Source organism: Lepisma saccharinum, chromosome 16 (genome assembly GCF_977018435.1).
Source record: "Lepisma saccharinum chromosome 16, izLepSacc3.1, whole genome shotgun sequence".
NCBI lineage: Eukaryota > Metazoa > Arthropoda > Insecta > Zygentoma > Lepismatidae > Lepisma > Lepisma saccharinum.
The window spans coordinates 38114481-38130660 of NC_139244.1; the positions used below are offsets into that span (position 1 = coordinate 38114481).

Consider the following 16180-nt stretch of genomic DNA (forward strand, 5'->3'; position numbering starts at 1 on the left):
TAGACATCCCCCCACCCCTAAAGCAAAAAGAATAATCCGCACACTTCCACACTTACCTCGCCATTTTAGAGTTGAGAGAGTAGCAGGTGCCCAGTTCCGTGACCAGTGGTTGGAAGTGCTTGCAGCAGTCGAAGGTCTCGTTGTTCCAGCGACAGCTTATCATCATCGCCTCACACGACGCCCTTCCCTGAAGGAAACACAAGACAGCTTTACTAAATTCAAAATTTGTCAAGAAGCGTACAAGCATATCAAATGAATGTTGAGGAATTTATGTGTGTTTGTCAAAAAGCAACTTCAACAAACTTGACCAAATTTCTATCAAACTTAATGTTCCCCTAACCTACCAAAAAGTTTATTGTGAACACTTTAATACATGTAAGATACGCCCAGTGACGTGCACTGAGGAGTAGCTAGTCTAGCAGAGATAGATCAATCAATCTCAAATCTCTAATTATTTTCAAATCACAATATTTATTGTTTTGTTGAAGCCACAGTTCATATGCAACACTTTTTTTCACGCGCTTCTCGTCCCTCGGTGCGTTCAGCGGCCTAGCTCGCTCTTTCTCCGCCTCACAGTTCCAGGTAGAAACGGGTTTTCGAAGGGAAAGGGAAGATTTCTGCCTCTACCTACCTTGCCCCCTCGCCCCCGCTCCCATGGTTGAAAGCCCGTTCTTTCAGGTCCTCCAGTCTATCTCCTATAGGACTGATAGGGGATTGGATTCCCTTCGCTTCCTTTGTAAATCCTCTAAAGAACTAAGGAGAAATTTTTCTGCAGTACGTCTGTCCTCTGTATTTACACTACTTTTTACACGTTGTAAAGGGTCTTTCATTAAGAGTGATACTTTTTAAAATTTGAAAAAAAATAAACCACTCAACGTAAAAAAGTAAATTGTGCTTCTTGTTGAAGCTTAAACATTGCAGTTATGTTCTGAACAAAATATCGTTCAAATGTCCACCACGGCTTTGAACACACTGACGCACACGGTGGCTCCACTGATCCTGATTTCATTGGAAAAATCATCTTCTCAGATGAGGCGCATTGTTGTCTTAGTGGATTCGTCAATACACAAAATTGTCGTTATTGGATCGAGAAGAACCCACAAGTTGTCCATGAGGTGCCATTGCATTCAGAAAAACTCACTGTGTGGTGAGGTTTATGGCGTGGCAGCGTCATTGGACCTTATTTCTCTCGAGATGATGAGAGAAGAACCGTTACCGTCATAGGCAACCGCTACAGATCCATGTTACGCTAATTTCTGTGGCCAGAACTTGACACCATAGATATTGAAAACATGTGGTTCCAGCGGGATATCGCTGCATGCCACACAGCTGATGCTACGCTCGATTTGCTGAGGGAGAAGTTTGGCGTCCGGATCATCTCAAGACGTGGATGTGTGGATTAGCCACCACGGTCGTGTGATTTAACACCCATGGATTTTTTTTCTTTGGGGCAACATCAAAGTCCACGTCTATGCTGACAATCCACGAACTTTATAACATTTGCAGGCGAACATTCGTCAGGCTATTGCAGACATAACGCCACTAATGTTGGACAGAGTGATTAACAATTGGAGCTTCGTGTGCGTCAGTGTTTTCAAAGCCGTGGTGGACATTTGAACGATATTTTGTTCAGAACATAACTGCAATGTCTAAGCTTCAAAATAAAGCACAATTTACTTTGATACGTTGAGTGGTTTATTTCTTTTTCAAATTTTAAAAAGTATCACTCTTAATGAAAGACCCTTTACAATATGTATGTATAATATGGGATGTACTTTTATTATTTATGCAATTGGAACGTCTTATGTGCAGACAAAAATTTTATGCTTTTTTAAAAAATATGGAATATATAATTAAATAACAAATATTTGCTCACGCTCTCTCTGGTTCTCGTTTTAGTAGAGTTTTATTTAAATATACTAATCTCTTGGCCTCAAATTAAAAAAAATGGATAATCTGACAATCATAAATACGGATGTATTTATTTGGGCAAGTGAACGCGCGTTCTAATTCTTGTTCTTGGTTTGGTTAATTTTACTTGGCTTTTCTGCAACATTTGGTTATCGCGAAAATGAGGATGAGTGATGATATGATGAAACTGATGAACGGACCGTACAAAGAACAATTCAGGCCGAAATTCGTGACGAGCGTGCATTCTTGTTCTTATGTGTTGTACTCTGCCTGCAGTGAATAATGAAAAAATTAGAAATGAAAAATGTATCTCAGAACTCAAAAAGCCAAATGAATATCATTGAAGAAAGTAGAAAAATGACTTGTTTAAAGTTGTGTTTTGTTACCCATCGCTTTTTCTAGCTGAATAGATTTAATCGGAATAAGTAGCTAAGAGCTTGGAAAATCGTGAGGGACAATCATAAACAGAGAATTCTAGGCTCCTGATTTCACAGTGCCCTGCAGATGCACTGGGAGGAAATTATTTGTATTTTCTTCTCTCTTCCATCGCTTTACCTAATTTCTGCCATGACGATGAACGTTGATTAAATTAAACGGGTGAAGAGTGGTTGCAAATAAACACTCATGCAAAGGCCAGGACTCGAGCCCGGATCCTTCAGTAACGAGATCGTGAGATGGGGAAATTAGGGAAATCAAGCAATGCAAAATTTGAAAAAAAGTTTATCATATATAAAGATGGTATTTAAAAAATTCAATTGAAAATTACTACTCAGGAAAAATGCAGTTTGCTTTACCGATACCCACGTATCCGAATGGTTAGCGCCTTCCTCACATGTTTGTTGTCGGCCGACCTCCGTGGGGGAGTGCAAGTGGTCCCGGATCTGTACCCGAAGGAGGCATATAGTGGTTCGGATCCCACATTAAACTATAGGTCTAGTCCCGATTAGCCTTTCTGTGTCTAAAGTGTACTTAAAACATCAAATCAACCATCAAATCAACCAACCGTGGGGGAGTGGTTACCACAGCGCGCTACAACACCAGGAGTTCCTGGTTCGAAACCCTACCTGGACATGGGTGTTTTTTATGTTTGTCCCTTCATTAATTTTGTCGTATCATCTTCGCGATTAACCAAATGTATAAAGAAGCGAATCAAATCAAATCATTCATTGATTGATTGTTTGATTTGGTTTATTTTACTTCGCTTTCCGCCATATTCGGCTAATCGCGAAGACGATATGATAAAATTGATGAAGAGCAAGGGACACACAAAGATCACCGCCCATTGCCAAGCCGAGATTCTCTGGCTCAGTAGTCAAATCAAATCGTTTTAGATTTTTGAAAGTGGGTGGAAGTTATGTGGACAATTTTTTGTAGTCATTCCTAACTTTGCAATTTTTCCTGTACTTGACGTTCTTCTTTTAGGAATACTGGGCCATAAAGGTGGAGGGGGATTATGACCCGTTGGACACGCCACTCATTTCTACCCCAAGTGTTGACGTCACCGCACGTCACTGAAGATACCAGCACTATGCCATGAAAACTTAAGTTGAAAACAGGCTGCTTATATGTTAATAATAAACACACTATCCAGTAGGCTATTTATTGAATCGTGCCAAGAAGCTTATTCTACATTTCAGTCGCCATGATCTTCTCAGGCCAGAACATATAATTGTTTTATCACTGTAAAGCTCATATGTTACATCTCCTCCCTTTTACAAACATGATAATTAATCATACATCAGTTACATAGTATTTCAAGAATTTTGGTTCCTTTATAAGTCTGCCTGATCTAGTGTATACATTTTAACTTTCAGACTTGACATCAGAAGTAATATTAGGTACATTTGGATTATTTACATTGACAGTTTCATTATTTACATTTTTCTTGCTACAATGGTTCGACCTTGAGCTTTGATCAAGTTTACCATTGACATAAGTTTGATTTTTCTCATTATTTCTTTTCTGTTCTAACAATTGTTCGTTTGTTTTGTTTTCCTGAGTGTAACACAATTTCTACGAACTACCTTACCATTCTGTTTCTGTACGAAATATGATCTTGGACTGTTATTTACAGATAATATTCTTTCCTGGCACCATGTTTCGTACTTTAACGTGCTATGTTAATAATAAATACACTATTCAGTAGGCTATTTATTGAATCGTGCAAAGAAGCTTATTCTACATTTCAGTCGCCATGATCTTCTCAGGACGTCACTCTTGTTGCCAGAACATATAATTGTTTTATCACTATAAAGCCCATATGTTACAGTCTCGACTCGGCGAGACTGTAGAATGGTGTCCTTCTTTAATCCACAAGGCTGCATACTTTTCGGCACGGAATGACTGGACCATTAATTGACACAAATGATTTTTCAATTGTGTTTGTTATATAGTCGAGAAATGCCATACTTGCCAGCCATGCATTTATCGCTTTTGACGAAAACACGAAATGTAAAATAACACATTGTTCATTTTTCATGTCTTTGAAAGGTGTGAGGTGCATTTTCCTACCCTCTTTTGTCACGAAATGATGTGAAATGAATTGCAAAATGCGAAATAGACTCTTAAATTCGTAAATATATTTTATTTAGCGACGTGACACTTTCTGAAATTTGAATTATGCTGTGAGTTATGTAATTCACGGAAAATTCATTAATTCTGCTGTAATATTTGAGAAGCAAAAATTGACCCCTTTGTACAGGAATAAAATATAAGTTAAAATATACAAAACCGTAATTTTGCCTGTAGTATTATATGGATGTGAAACTTGGTCCCTTACATTGAAAGAGGAACATAAATTGAGAGTATTTGAAAATAAGATCCTTAGGAAAATCTTTGGACCTAAAAGGGATGAGGAGACAGGTGAGTGGAGAAGGTTACATAATTTAGAACTACATAATTTGTATTCATGTCCAGATATTATTAGAATAATTAAATCAAGAAGACTTAGATGGGCAGGCCATGTGGCACGAATGGGAGAGGAAAGAGGAGTTTACAGGATTCTTGTTGGGAAACCTGATGGTAAGAGACCTGTAGGAAGGCCAAGGCGAAGATGGAGGTACAACGTTGAGATGGACCTAAGGGAAATCGGTAGGGATGGAAAAGAGTATATAGAACTTGCTCAAGATAGGGAAAGATGGAAGGCCTGTGTTGCTGCAGCCATGAACCTTCGGGTTTAAGAAGGCTAGGGAGTTAGTTAGTTAGTACAGGAATAAACTCAATACTCTGGTAACTACATAAAATGTGCTAGTAAAAGGGATGTGTTTATTTTGTGTAATAAGTGCAGTTTTTAAATCAAATTTAGGATTATATTCTCAATTTTCAAACCAAAATTTTATTTTTAAATACTGCTTTTGTCTGATTTTTCACCGCTATAAAACCGAAATCGCTTTTGAACCCGAAAATGACTCTGTTTTTGCACCGAAATTTTGCTTCTTTATTTACCAAAAATATGTGTCTCTAGCATACTTTATGCTTTCATTTCCATTTTCTTTGAGGGGGATATAATTTTTTTTTGTGGGGAAATTCTCCCTCCCCCCTTACTTCGCAGACTGACTGCAGATCTTTGTGTAAGCATGCACGTCGAAAGAATCTAAGAGTGATTATAGTCAAGCTATATATGCAACGCACAAGGGTGACTACTTACCTCCATCAACTCGGTGAAGTTTGTCGGACATTTGAGTCTTTTGCAGGCCTGCAGGCATCTCCTGCAAACCACAGGGGTGAAGACCAACTTCTTGATGGTTTCCTTCAGGTTGTAGGATGCATCCTTGAAACGTCTGTGGTACGAAGACAAAAACGAGGTGCATACAATAAATAAGTTGTGGCAAGTGAACACATGCAGTAACGAAATCCTTGTTTTACGTTGACAATCTTTGGGCAATTCCGTTGTGACGGTGTGACATTGACAAATTTACATTCATTTTTTTAATTATTTTCTCAGCACTTTCAAACTCTATTAATTCAAGTAATTTCATTTTCCTTGATGAAAGTTATTTAATGTCAGAATATTGCTCCCTCATCTCAATTTTCAGCATCAGAAAATACATTTTTTTGTAAATGTGACACTTCTGAGACATGACTAAGACCTGTCTGTGAAATGTATGAGTTTACTGGAACACTTTTATTTTATTTTCCCAAAGCAAATTTCAATCCACATTTAGATGCTTTTAGTTTTTAAAAAACATTATTTATAAACATTTTTTGCCTGTCACGGGCGTGACAAATTTTTTGAAGGTTGATTTATTTGGTATCTCAAGTCCACTTTATGCACAGTAAGGCTAATCGGGACTCCACCCACAGTTTAAAGTGGGATCCGAACCACTGTGTCTCCACCGGGAATCGAACCCGGACCCCTTGATTACAAGGCTACGACGCTACCACTGCGCCATAAGGGAGGCTCTATAATTTTGTGACGGGTGTGACTCCATGCATATTATTTACTTTGTAGGATTATGGAACACTGTAAAGGCTATGAAAAATATCATAAATAGATTGACTCTTCCAGCTAAGGTTTGTTTAAAAAATGAAATAGGATACTTCAAAACTTAAGATATATAGGCAATCAATGAGACAATTAGTACAAAATTAGATTTAATTTAGTTGTCTTGTGGTATAACACTAAATGATAATGCGACTAATGTTGTGGAAACAGAACACACAAAATGCCACTTCTACTGTAAGCAATCATAGGATTGAAACAATATGTTATTTTAAAGCCATGAAACTAATGTGTGTATTAATAATTCCAAATATCATAGTTTCCCTTTAATTTCATACATAATAAGTGTCGAAAGAAAATAATTTACCCTTGTTTGTCTACTTTCACATGGACTTGCTCCTTTGCAGAACGAGCAACTCTTCTGTTATGTCAAATTACTCTAAACAGTTGGGTATCTTACTAGACACTTGTGGCCTCCCCAGTGGATCAGTGGTAGCGCGTCGCCTTGTAATTAAGGGATCCCGGGTACGATACCCGGTGAATGCACATGGTGGTTCGGATCTCACTTTAAACTGTAGGTCCAGTCCCAATTAGCCTTACTGTGCATAAAGTGGACTTAAAACACCAACTCAATCAATCAATTCTTACAAGACACTCGCATAACCAGTATCTGCAAATTGGTGCCAAAACTAACAGACAGACAAGGGTTAACATTAAAAAAAACATGGTGCGGGCACAAAAAGTGGGGGTGGGAACTGCCCCCACGCCCCCGTATCGCCGTCACTGTTTATAACTAATTATTCAAAATCACCTTATTAATTATGGAGAGTGTGTTCGAACACTCACAAAATGGCTATCGGCTTAATCTATTCGCTTGCTTCTTTGGCAGCTATACAGTTACAACCTAGACAGAATTAGTCAATGACAGGCGACGATCACGGCGTCCCAGAACTTCCATCGACGAAGAAACAGTCAAAGCAGTCCTGGCTCCATTTGAAAAGTCCCCAAACCGTAGCACACGCCGATTATCACAAGAATGTGGTGTTAGAAAACCATCCATCACTGGGATCTTGTTCCTTTCAATGCTATCACACCTGCTACGTTGGAAAATGTTCTGCGTGCGTGCGAGACACACTTACGAGTGTGCATTCGGGAACAACACATTGAGCAGGTTCGTGTAAGTGCCAGCTATGGTCATAACTTTTTACTGATTAAATATATATTGAAAGAAACCTTGACCATTGCATTTCTCGTGAAATTCTCGCCTGATTTGATATCACATCATCCCCTTCCTCCTTCAGTTGAATTCAATATGGCGGACGTCCGCTTGGAACACACCAATATGGTTCCCCCTAGGCATAACCTGTTTCAATCATAACCATTTGTCCCCAGCCTAACTCCTTTACATTTTGTAGGTGGTGTTAAGGGTCTTTTGAATCACCCTGTACTACCAACTTGTGAATTAGAGTTAGCAAGCTCATTTCGGGCCCTCCCCGATGGCGCAGTGGTAACGCCGTCTCCTTGTAACCAAGGGGTCCCGGGTTCGATGGCACATAGTGATTCGGATTCCATTTTAAAATCTAGGTCCACACCCAATTAGCCCTTCTGTGCATACGGGTATACGGACGCACCTTGAAGGATATTACACTTCATGGAACCCATAAGCATGGGCGCCGGCAGAAATACTTGTAGCGGTGTGCACCCAGTTTATAATCATATTTTTGCTAACACCGAGTACTTTAAGAAGCCCTCTGTTTGCATGCTTGAACAAATTACACATACTTCATTCTAGAAAAGTAAATATGTAATTCAAAAGACTAATTTACTTTAGTCTAACATCTAACTAAACAGCGGTTGTGTTACGAAGATGCCGGTAAAAATAAAAAGGAATGGTAGAGTGCGAATTACAGAAATATAGAGTTTAGACCAGTGGTTTCCAGTGTGCGCCGCGAAATGGTCCATTATTATCACTGAAATGACACTTACTTCGAAGTAAGTGCCTATTTAGTACATTTTACATATAAAATGTTTCTGAATTTGAAATACATGTTTATTTTTTAACTTAAGGCATGCAACCTAACCACACTAACTGAGGGTTCTAAGTGTTAGATAGGGCTACATCCAGACTTGGGCGCCGCAGAAACATCTTGAAACATTAAGGGTGCCGTGAAAAGAAAAGGTTTGGTAACCAATCGTTTAGACCACGTACAACACGAGTTGATGTTAAATTGTTACAACAATATGTCTTAGTAATGTAAATTTAGTAGGTTTTTAAGCGCGCAGTAAATAAATTTTGGCGCCCGACTTTGCGAGCCACCAAACGTCAAATCGGAACCCAGCAGTGGGTCGCGCCCGATAGGTTGAGAAACGATGGTGTATGGGGAAAGATAGGGAGGAAAGAGAGGGAGGAGGAATTGGGAGAGGGAGAGGAGAGAGAGGAAAGGGAATAGGAAATTCTTTATTTATAGGTGAAGTTTAGTCTAGGTGGCAGACTCCCCTACCATTCAACCACTAACGGGGTGCACAATGAAATTCATTTCCCTAATAGACATTGAACTTGACGATGATGACGTTATGTATATTGATGAGTAGATATCATTTCACACATCTGTTACGTTTTCACATGCAGCCAACCAACCGCATTGTGAAATCGTGTCTCTTTGCACTTAAAGGGCAGATCAATATCGACTCTTTGTTGTTGTTGTTTCTTTGTTGGTCTACGCGTGAAATACTTTTACGAGTTCCCTTTCCTTGGAATATCTGATATTAATCAACGATTGCTGGAATTGATTCCCATTCGGAGCATATTTCGCCCCTTGTAAACCGGATATATCCAAACTCCATGAGTCGTGAAGCTGCTTCCCACATCGAAAATTCTGTACAGTCACAGACACATGTGGGTTGCAACAACTCCATCCACTTTCAATGTGATCACTACAACCCAGAATTTGTAAACAAGGCGTCCCGAGTTTGATACTTGCTGGAGGCACATTACACAGTGGTTCGGATCCCACTTTGAACAGTAGCAGGCTCGTAGCGAGGGGTAGGCTAGAGGGGTTACAGCCACGGAGGGAGCCATTCGATATATATATATATATATATATATATACATACATATATATATATATATATATATATATATATACATACATACATACATATATATATATATATTATATATATATATATATATATATATATATATATATATATATATATATATATATATATATATATATATACAGGATGTTTCGGAAGTTCGATTACAACGCTTGGGAGGTGATTGTACGAGTGAAAATAAGGTGGAAAGTTCATGTAACGAAATTTCGGAAACGGCTTTGTTCCCGAGTTATTGACGTTTGAAAACGTGGGAAAATGAATAATGACAAAACGGGTGGAGAGAAGTCGTCGGTGTTAGGCGGTCCAGTAAGAAATTGGGTACGCTCTTGTCAAAAAATGACGCGGCAATGTTGTGCAATGTCGGCGCAAGGGATTCCCCAAATGACGCGAAAGAAGATGTTGACGGGAATGGGGTGGGTGTGCGTTCTGCGTGAGCTGGTATCGACGAAAATTGGCATGTGTTGAATGGCACCAAAAAACAAAGAAAATTTCCTGAGCGAATGGCACCATGAAGTAAAAACGAAAAAAATGAACTGTCATAGGTTGCATACCCTGAAGGGCACACAGTATGCTTAATGGAGATGTGAAGGGAACCTCTTCACAGACGGTTTTCAAAGTGTTCACCATGTACTTCCAAGCAGAGGCGACAACGGCGAATCAAGGATTGTCTAGTGCAACCCAACAACCCCGGCGTATCTGCTATCGATGCCGCAGCTACATTGATACGGGCAACGAGGTCCTCGGCTGACACGACAGGTGTTTCGTAAACGAGGCGTTTCATCTCTCCCCAGAGGAAGAAATCCAGGGGCGTAATATCAGGTGATCGAGGTGGCCATGACACAGGCCCTCCGCTGCCAATGCACTGGTTGTGGAATACGGTATTGAGGAAATGGCGCACATTCCGATCGAAATGTGGGGGTGCACCGTCATGTTGAAACCACAGTCTTTGTCTAGGTGCCAAGGGCACGTCCCCTAGTAGTTCAGGCAAAACCTCACTGAGAAATGCTTGATAAGTGGGTCCACATAGGCGAACAGGGAGAATGTACGGTCCAATCAAATGGTCATGCAGTATCCCGCACCACACATTCACTGAAAATCAGTGCTGATGATGTGCCACTAGCAGTGCATGTGGATTTTCATGTTCCCACACATGACTGTTTTTACTATTGAACACACAAGTTTTCGTGAAGATAGCCTCATCAGTCCATAGTACCGTATTCTGAAAATTGGGGATAGTTCCAATTTGATGAACAAACCAGTGGCAAAAGTCCTCACGTGGGCCAAAGCCCCGAGGTAAAATATCTTGCACTTTCTTCAATTTGTACGGGTGCATCCCCTCTTCTGCCAGGACTCACCACACATTTGCATGGGAGGTATTTCGTTCGTGGGCTAGTGCGCGCGCACTGGTGCCTGGATGATCTATCACTGCAGTTAGCACATCTTCCACAAACCGTCGTGTTCGCACACTTGGCGGTCGTCCAACTTCTCGACGATGTGGCAACACTGATTCTGTTTCCCGAAGTCGAGTGTCTACAGTTTGAAATAAGGTATGCGATGGTAACACCCTATTTGGAAAACGTGCCCCATACAGACGCCTTGCAGCACGGCTATTACCTCCAGCCTCCCCATAAATGAGATGCATGTCCGCCAGCTCTTGGGACGTGTATGCAACTATCCCTTACACCGGGCTACAAGTGTTTATGGCCGTTAACACTAGTACACTTCACAGAACACGATGGGCGGTGGCTAAGAATTAACACGTAACACTGCTAGGTCAAATGTTTGGCCGACACTACTGTCCATAAACCATACGTCTTTCCATTCAACCGTGAATGTTTAACAACCTGCTGCTGGCACAGCACCTGAAGCACGAATGGCACAGACACGTGCGCTCCTTTATGAGGAAACGTACACTGTTGGCGCCCCTAGCGGGAAATGTGGTACTTAACGTCAGATCACACGGACACCCATCTGCCCTTGAGGGTATGCAACCTATGACTTCATTTTTTTTTTCGTTTTTACGTCATGGTGCCCTTTGCTCAGGAAAGTTTCTTTGTTTTTTGGTGCCAATCAACACATGCAAATTTTCGTCGATACCAGCTCACGCAGAACGCACACCCACCCCACTCCCGTCAACATCTTTGTTCGCGTCCTTTGGGGAATCCCTTGCGCCGACATTGCACAACATTGCCGCGTGATTTTTTGACAAGAGCGTACCCAATTTCTTAGTGGACCGCCTAACACCGACGACTTCTCTCCACCCGTTTTGCCATTATTCACTTCGGAAAATCATTTTCCCACGTTTTCAAACGTCAATAACTCGGGAACAAAGCCGTTTCCGAAATTTCGTTACATGAACTTTCCACCTTATTTTCACTCGTACAATCACCTCCCAAGCGTTGTAAACGAACTTACGAAACACCTTAATATATATATATATATATATATATATATATATATATATATATATATATATATATATATATATATATATATATATATATTAAGAAAAAGGATATGAGACTGAGACTTGGCAGAGGTAAGGAGAGAAGGAAAACTTACAATCCTAGTTCCCATTGAAGATTTTAAAGTCGTGAAGTCAAATTGCAAATACCTTCAATTTTGATAGGATAATTGACGATTTTGCTTCAATTAAAGCAAGAATAGTTCAATTCTAATTAATTTCTTTGTGAGATATCAGTCGAGTTTGGATATTTCTAAATTACATATAAATGTTATCATAAAGTTTAATTACCTAGGTTAGAACCAATGTTCTGACTTACTTAGAACCGCAAGGCTACCATCGGATTAAAAATTCTAGATACTCGAGTTTAGACTCCAATTAAAAATTAACCAGTAGAACTACATAAAACGAGTTACATCAAAATTTAGGTTATTCAATTCTCCACACAGCGATGTACGTTGATCCGTGGAAACTGCGGACTGGCGCTGCGAGTCAATGCTTTGCGATGTTACCACCAGTGGCGCAGGAACGGGGGGGGGGGCTACAGTTGTACCCCTTGTACCCCCCTTGGTAATTTGACAGCAGGGACTCAAGGTGCTACTGTTAGAAGACCCTATTTTCAGTTCGCCCAATAAAAAAAGTGTTTATTGTTTATAAATTATAAACAATATCTTCCTTACCACCGAAAGTCAAACCATTCCAAACTTATTCTACTACATTGTGGTTGCTACTAGTTAGTTCATTGACCTGTGTTCGAGGTTTGGAAACCTCTCTAAGGAGATGAAAATTGTTTAAAATGTGTGTGGAACGATGGAATAAGATTTGCTCTCAGAAAATCACGCTGCAGATGATTGCTCCTCTGCGAAAGTGGTCGCGTCAATTCGAAGATAAGATACAAATCTTCATCACAAGAGTATATGACTGACCCAATTTTCTTTTAAATATTTAAAATGGAATTTTTCAAAACGAAATACTTACACGACGAGACACTACAGACCAACTTGGAGGGGGTGTGGGTACAATGTACTCCTGTACCTCACCCATATATTTCATAACTTTGTAAGAGGGTGTTCGGGAAACTATACTTAAACCTATACATATATTAAGAGATTTTGAAAATAGAGTCCCGATTAGCCTATCTGAGCATGAAGTGAATCTACAATAAGTTTTAATAACTTCAGAGTGGAAACCGAACAAGAAATAAGCAGAAACAAGAACGAGAAGGACGAGATGAGGCTGTGACAATTCTCGACTCATCGCATCGCGATATCATTCCTAGGTGAAATGACATTTTTCCTAGACATTTGAACAGGGTGCAATTTGCGATATTATCAGAGGAGGAAGTAATTATTTTTACCTATGTATTAGGTATACTTATAATTGGACATTAATTGCTTAAAATCTAATTTTGGTATCGAATGCAACACAAACACAACACCATTTTAAGTTATACCCTAAAGTCAATCTGTAAGAAAATTACATTAGTCAGATGAATGCACGAGATAAATGAAACTTACTGCAGGTTCTATTGGTAGATTTTGGATTGGATTCACAAGGTCTTTGGAGTGAGATGGGAATGCTTGATTTGTTTGGTTTATTTTACTTCGCATTTCTGCCACTTTTGGCTAACCCCTCCGCCACGGAGGCCGGCGAGGTGGGAATGTGTTTTGGATTTTCTTTGTAGATGCGAAAATCTTAACTGTGACGCGTACACGCTTTTGCTTACATTAAAGTTTAACTTTTTCACATAAACGAGAAATTGACATGCCATCCTAAAATACGCATTAAATACTCCTACATGCGAAAATAACCCTTGGCCGGCTCTTCATATTGTCCACCAAAGATTGAAAAGAAAGAAAAACACTTTTGAGCGCATGCCTTTCCTTGCTTCCCCTGACATCTGAAGGATTTCGGTTTTGTAATGTAATGATACGAGGGTCACTATTTATATTTTGAGCCTAACAATGAAAAAACAGGAATTTGACATTGAAAACTGCTTTATTGTTTTTCGAAGTATTCTCCTTTATGGTCAATACACTTTTGCATTTGTTCGAACCATTTGTCAAAGCAGTTTTTCCAATCTTCTTAAGACACCTCCATAATATGGTTTTTGAACGCATCAACGGCGTCTTCCGCCGTCGAAAATCGTTGTCCACGCAATTTATTCTTGACATTCGGGAACAAGAAGAAGTCATTGGGTGCCAAATCAGGACTGTACGGCGGATGACCCATCAATTCGATTTTTTGACTGTTCATAAAGTCGGTTGTTAGACGAAATGTGTGACAGCTGGCATTGTATTGATGAAGAATGATCCGACGGCGTTTGTTTGTTTTCCGTATTTGACCGAAGACCTCTGGCAAACAAATTGTTGTGTACCATTCAGAGTTGACCGTTCTACGTTCCTCTAAAGGCACAGTTGCCACATGACCAGTTTTCCCGAAAAAACAGGCGACCATTTGTTTCGATGTGCTTCGAGCGCGAACAACTTTTGTTGGATTGGATTCATCTTGAAACACCCATGCAGTCGACTGCTGTCCGGCTCATATGCATATATCCATGATTCGTCACCTGTTACAATCTTATATACGTCTTTTGAAGCACCACGATTGTATTTATTGAGCATTTGTTTGCACCAATTGACGCGAGCGTCTTTTTGAGTTTTTGTCAAATTGTGTGGGATCCAACGAGAACATACGTTTCTCACAGGTAAATGATCATGTAATATTTTATATGTGCTGGTGGAACTAATGCCTATGGTTGCCTCAATCTCACAGTATGTCACATGACGATCTTGCAGTATTAGGTTTCGCACAGCATCAATGTTTTCTTGAACAACAACTGATTTTGGACGACCTTCGCGAATCTCGTCGGTGAGCGAATGGCGGCCACGATTAAATTCGTTATACCAGCGTTTCACAGTGGCAAAGGATGAGGCTTCATCGCCAAATGTGGAAGTAAGTTGATCGATGCACTCTTGTCTTGATAATCCACGTCGAAAATCGTAAAAAATCATCGCACGAAAATGTTCACGAGTTAATTCCATTTTATTGTTGTCGCGCAATCTCCAAGGCAACATAAACAACACAAATGAAGCTATTGACAAAACATTTGAAGTACGTTATGGTCAATAATGCCAGACGATTCCGTGCAAACGTCAAATCGCGCCTAACTTCAATCAGTGTTGCCAAGGCTCAAAATATAAATAGTGACCCTCGTAGTACTTTCAGTGCTTGAAGAGTGCCATTAGTTACAGTTAATTATATAACAAATAAATGCTTTGCCAAATGTTTCACAAATATTTCAAAGTTGGACTTCTTACGAGTAGATCGGAAACCATCTCAACGCAGTCTTTTTTCTTTCTTAATACAACGCCTCCTTACAGATGTCTGAGTACCAAATACATTGTTTCTAAAAGATGTGGTATACATCTGCCATAAATTGTTTAAAGGTATTTTTATGCGTAGCTATGGGACTTTAAAATTAGGATGAACTGAACTGAAGTGGAATTCTATAAGTAGGTCTATGATATATTCAATAACGTGGTTTCTATATCCAGTGGGTGGGAGATGATTATTCCTGGTTGGGATGGTTCAATGTCCTCCTCACCCCCTTTAAACTCAACCTGCATTAAAATGAATAGATGTATCTTTGCTCGCAATTTTCACATTTCGAACTCTACATTTCCGTTCAATCCAAATAAGCCCAGAACGAGGTCCAGAGCTTTATATGTTTCAGAATTGTTATCTGATTTTAAAATCTGCTTTTTAAGAAAAACAAATTCTAAGAAAAATAGTTATGCAAATTTTGCATTAAATAACAGAACATTCGTGTGTGCTGTTCTAAAATAGAATATTTCCCATGGCTTCACATTATACCTAGGTATCAAGGACGTATTTAGGGGGATGCAGGGGGTTCGAACCCCCACCCCTCGAAAGACTTACTAAGTAATAAAAGTAAATAATCAAAATATAATTGGTTAGCAATTGCTATAATACAATCGATGGTAATTTCCGCTGAACTTATTGGAAGGCAAGGAATTTAGCTCATACGGCTTTGAAGGGTTCCAAAGATTTAAGCACACAACTAATGATGATATCCAAAAAATATTAATCAGGAACTTGACTTTTCGTTAACTGGATCTAACTCCTTGTTTGCTATTTAATAAATATTCAGTTCTTTTTCTATTTGGCATTAAATTCCTTTCCAGGGCAGTTGTTTTTATGCAAATCTTTGCGATCTTAAC

At 39.5% G+C, this 16180-nt stretch overlaps 1 protein-coding gene across 1 annotated transcript in view; it reads right to left on the bottom strand.

Annotated features, from left to right (window-relative positions):
* The window catches only part of LOC146000558 (pickpocket protein 28-like), a 107821-nt gene that overhangs the window by 60831 nt on the left and 30810 nt on the right, over nt 1–16180 (bottom strand). Inside the window, exons 5-6 of the mRNA XM_083138306.1 lie at nt 5558–5690; nt 57–187 (exon numbers count right to left, since the gene is read on the bottom strand). Coding sequence (XP_082994432.1) covers nt 57–187; nt 5558–5690 — 264 coding nt within the window. The remainder of the gene's footprint in view (nt 1–56; nt 188–5557; nt 5691–16180) is intronic.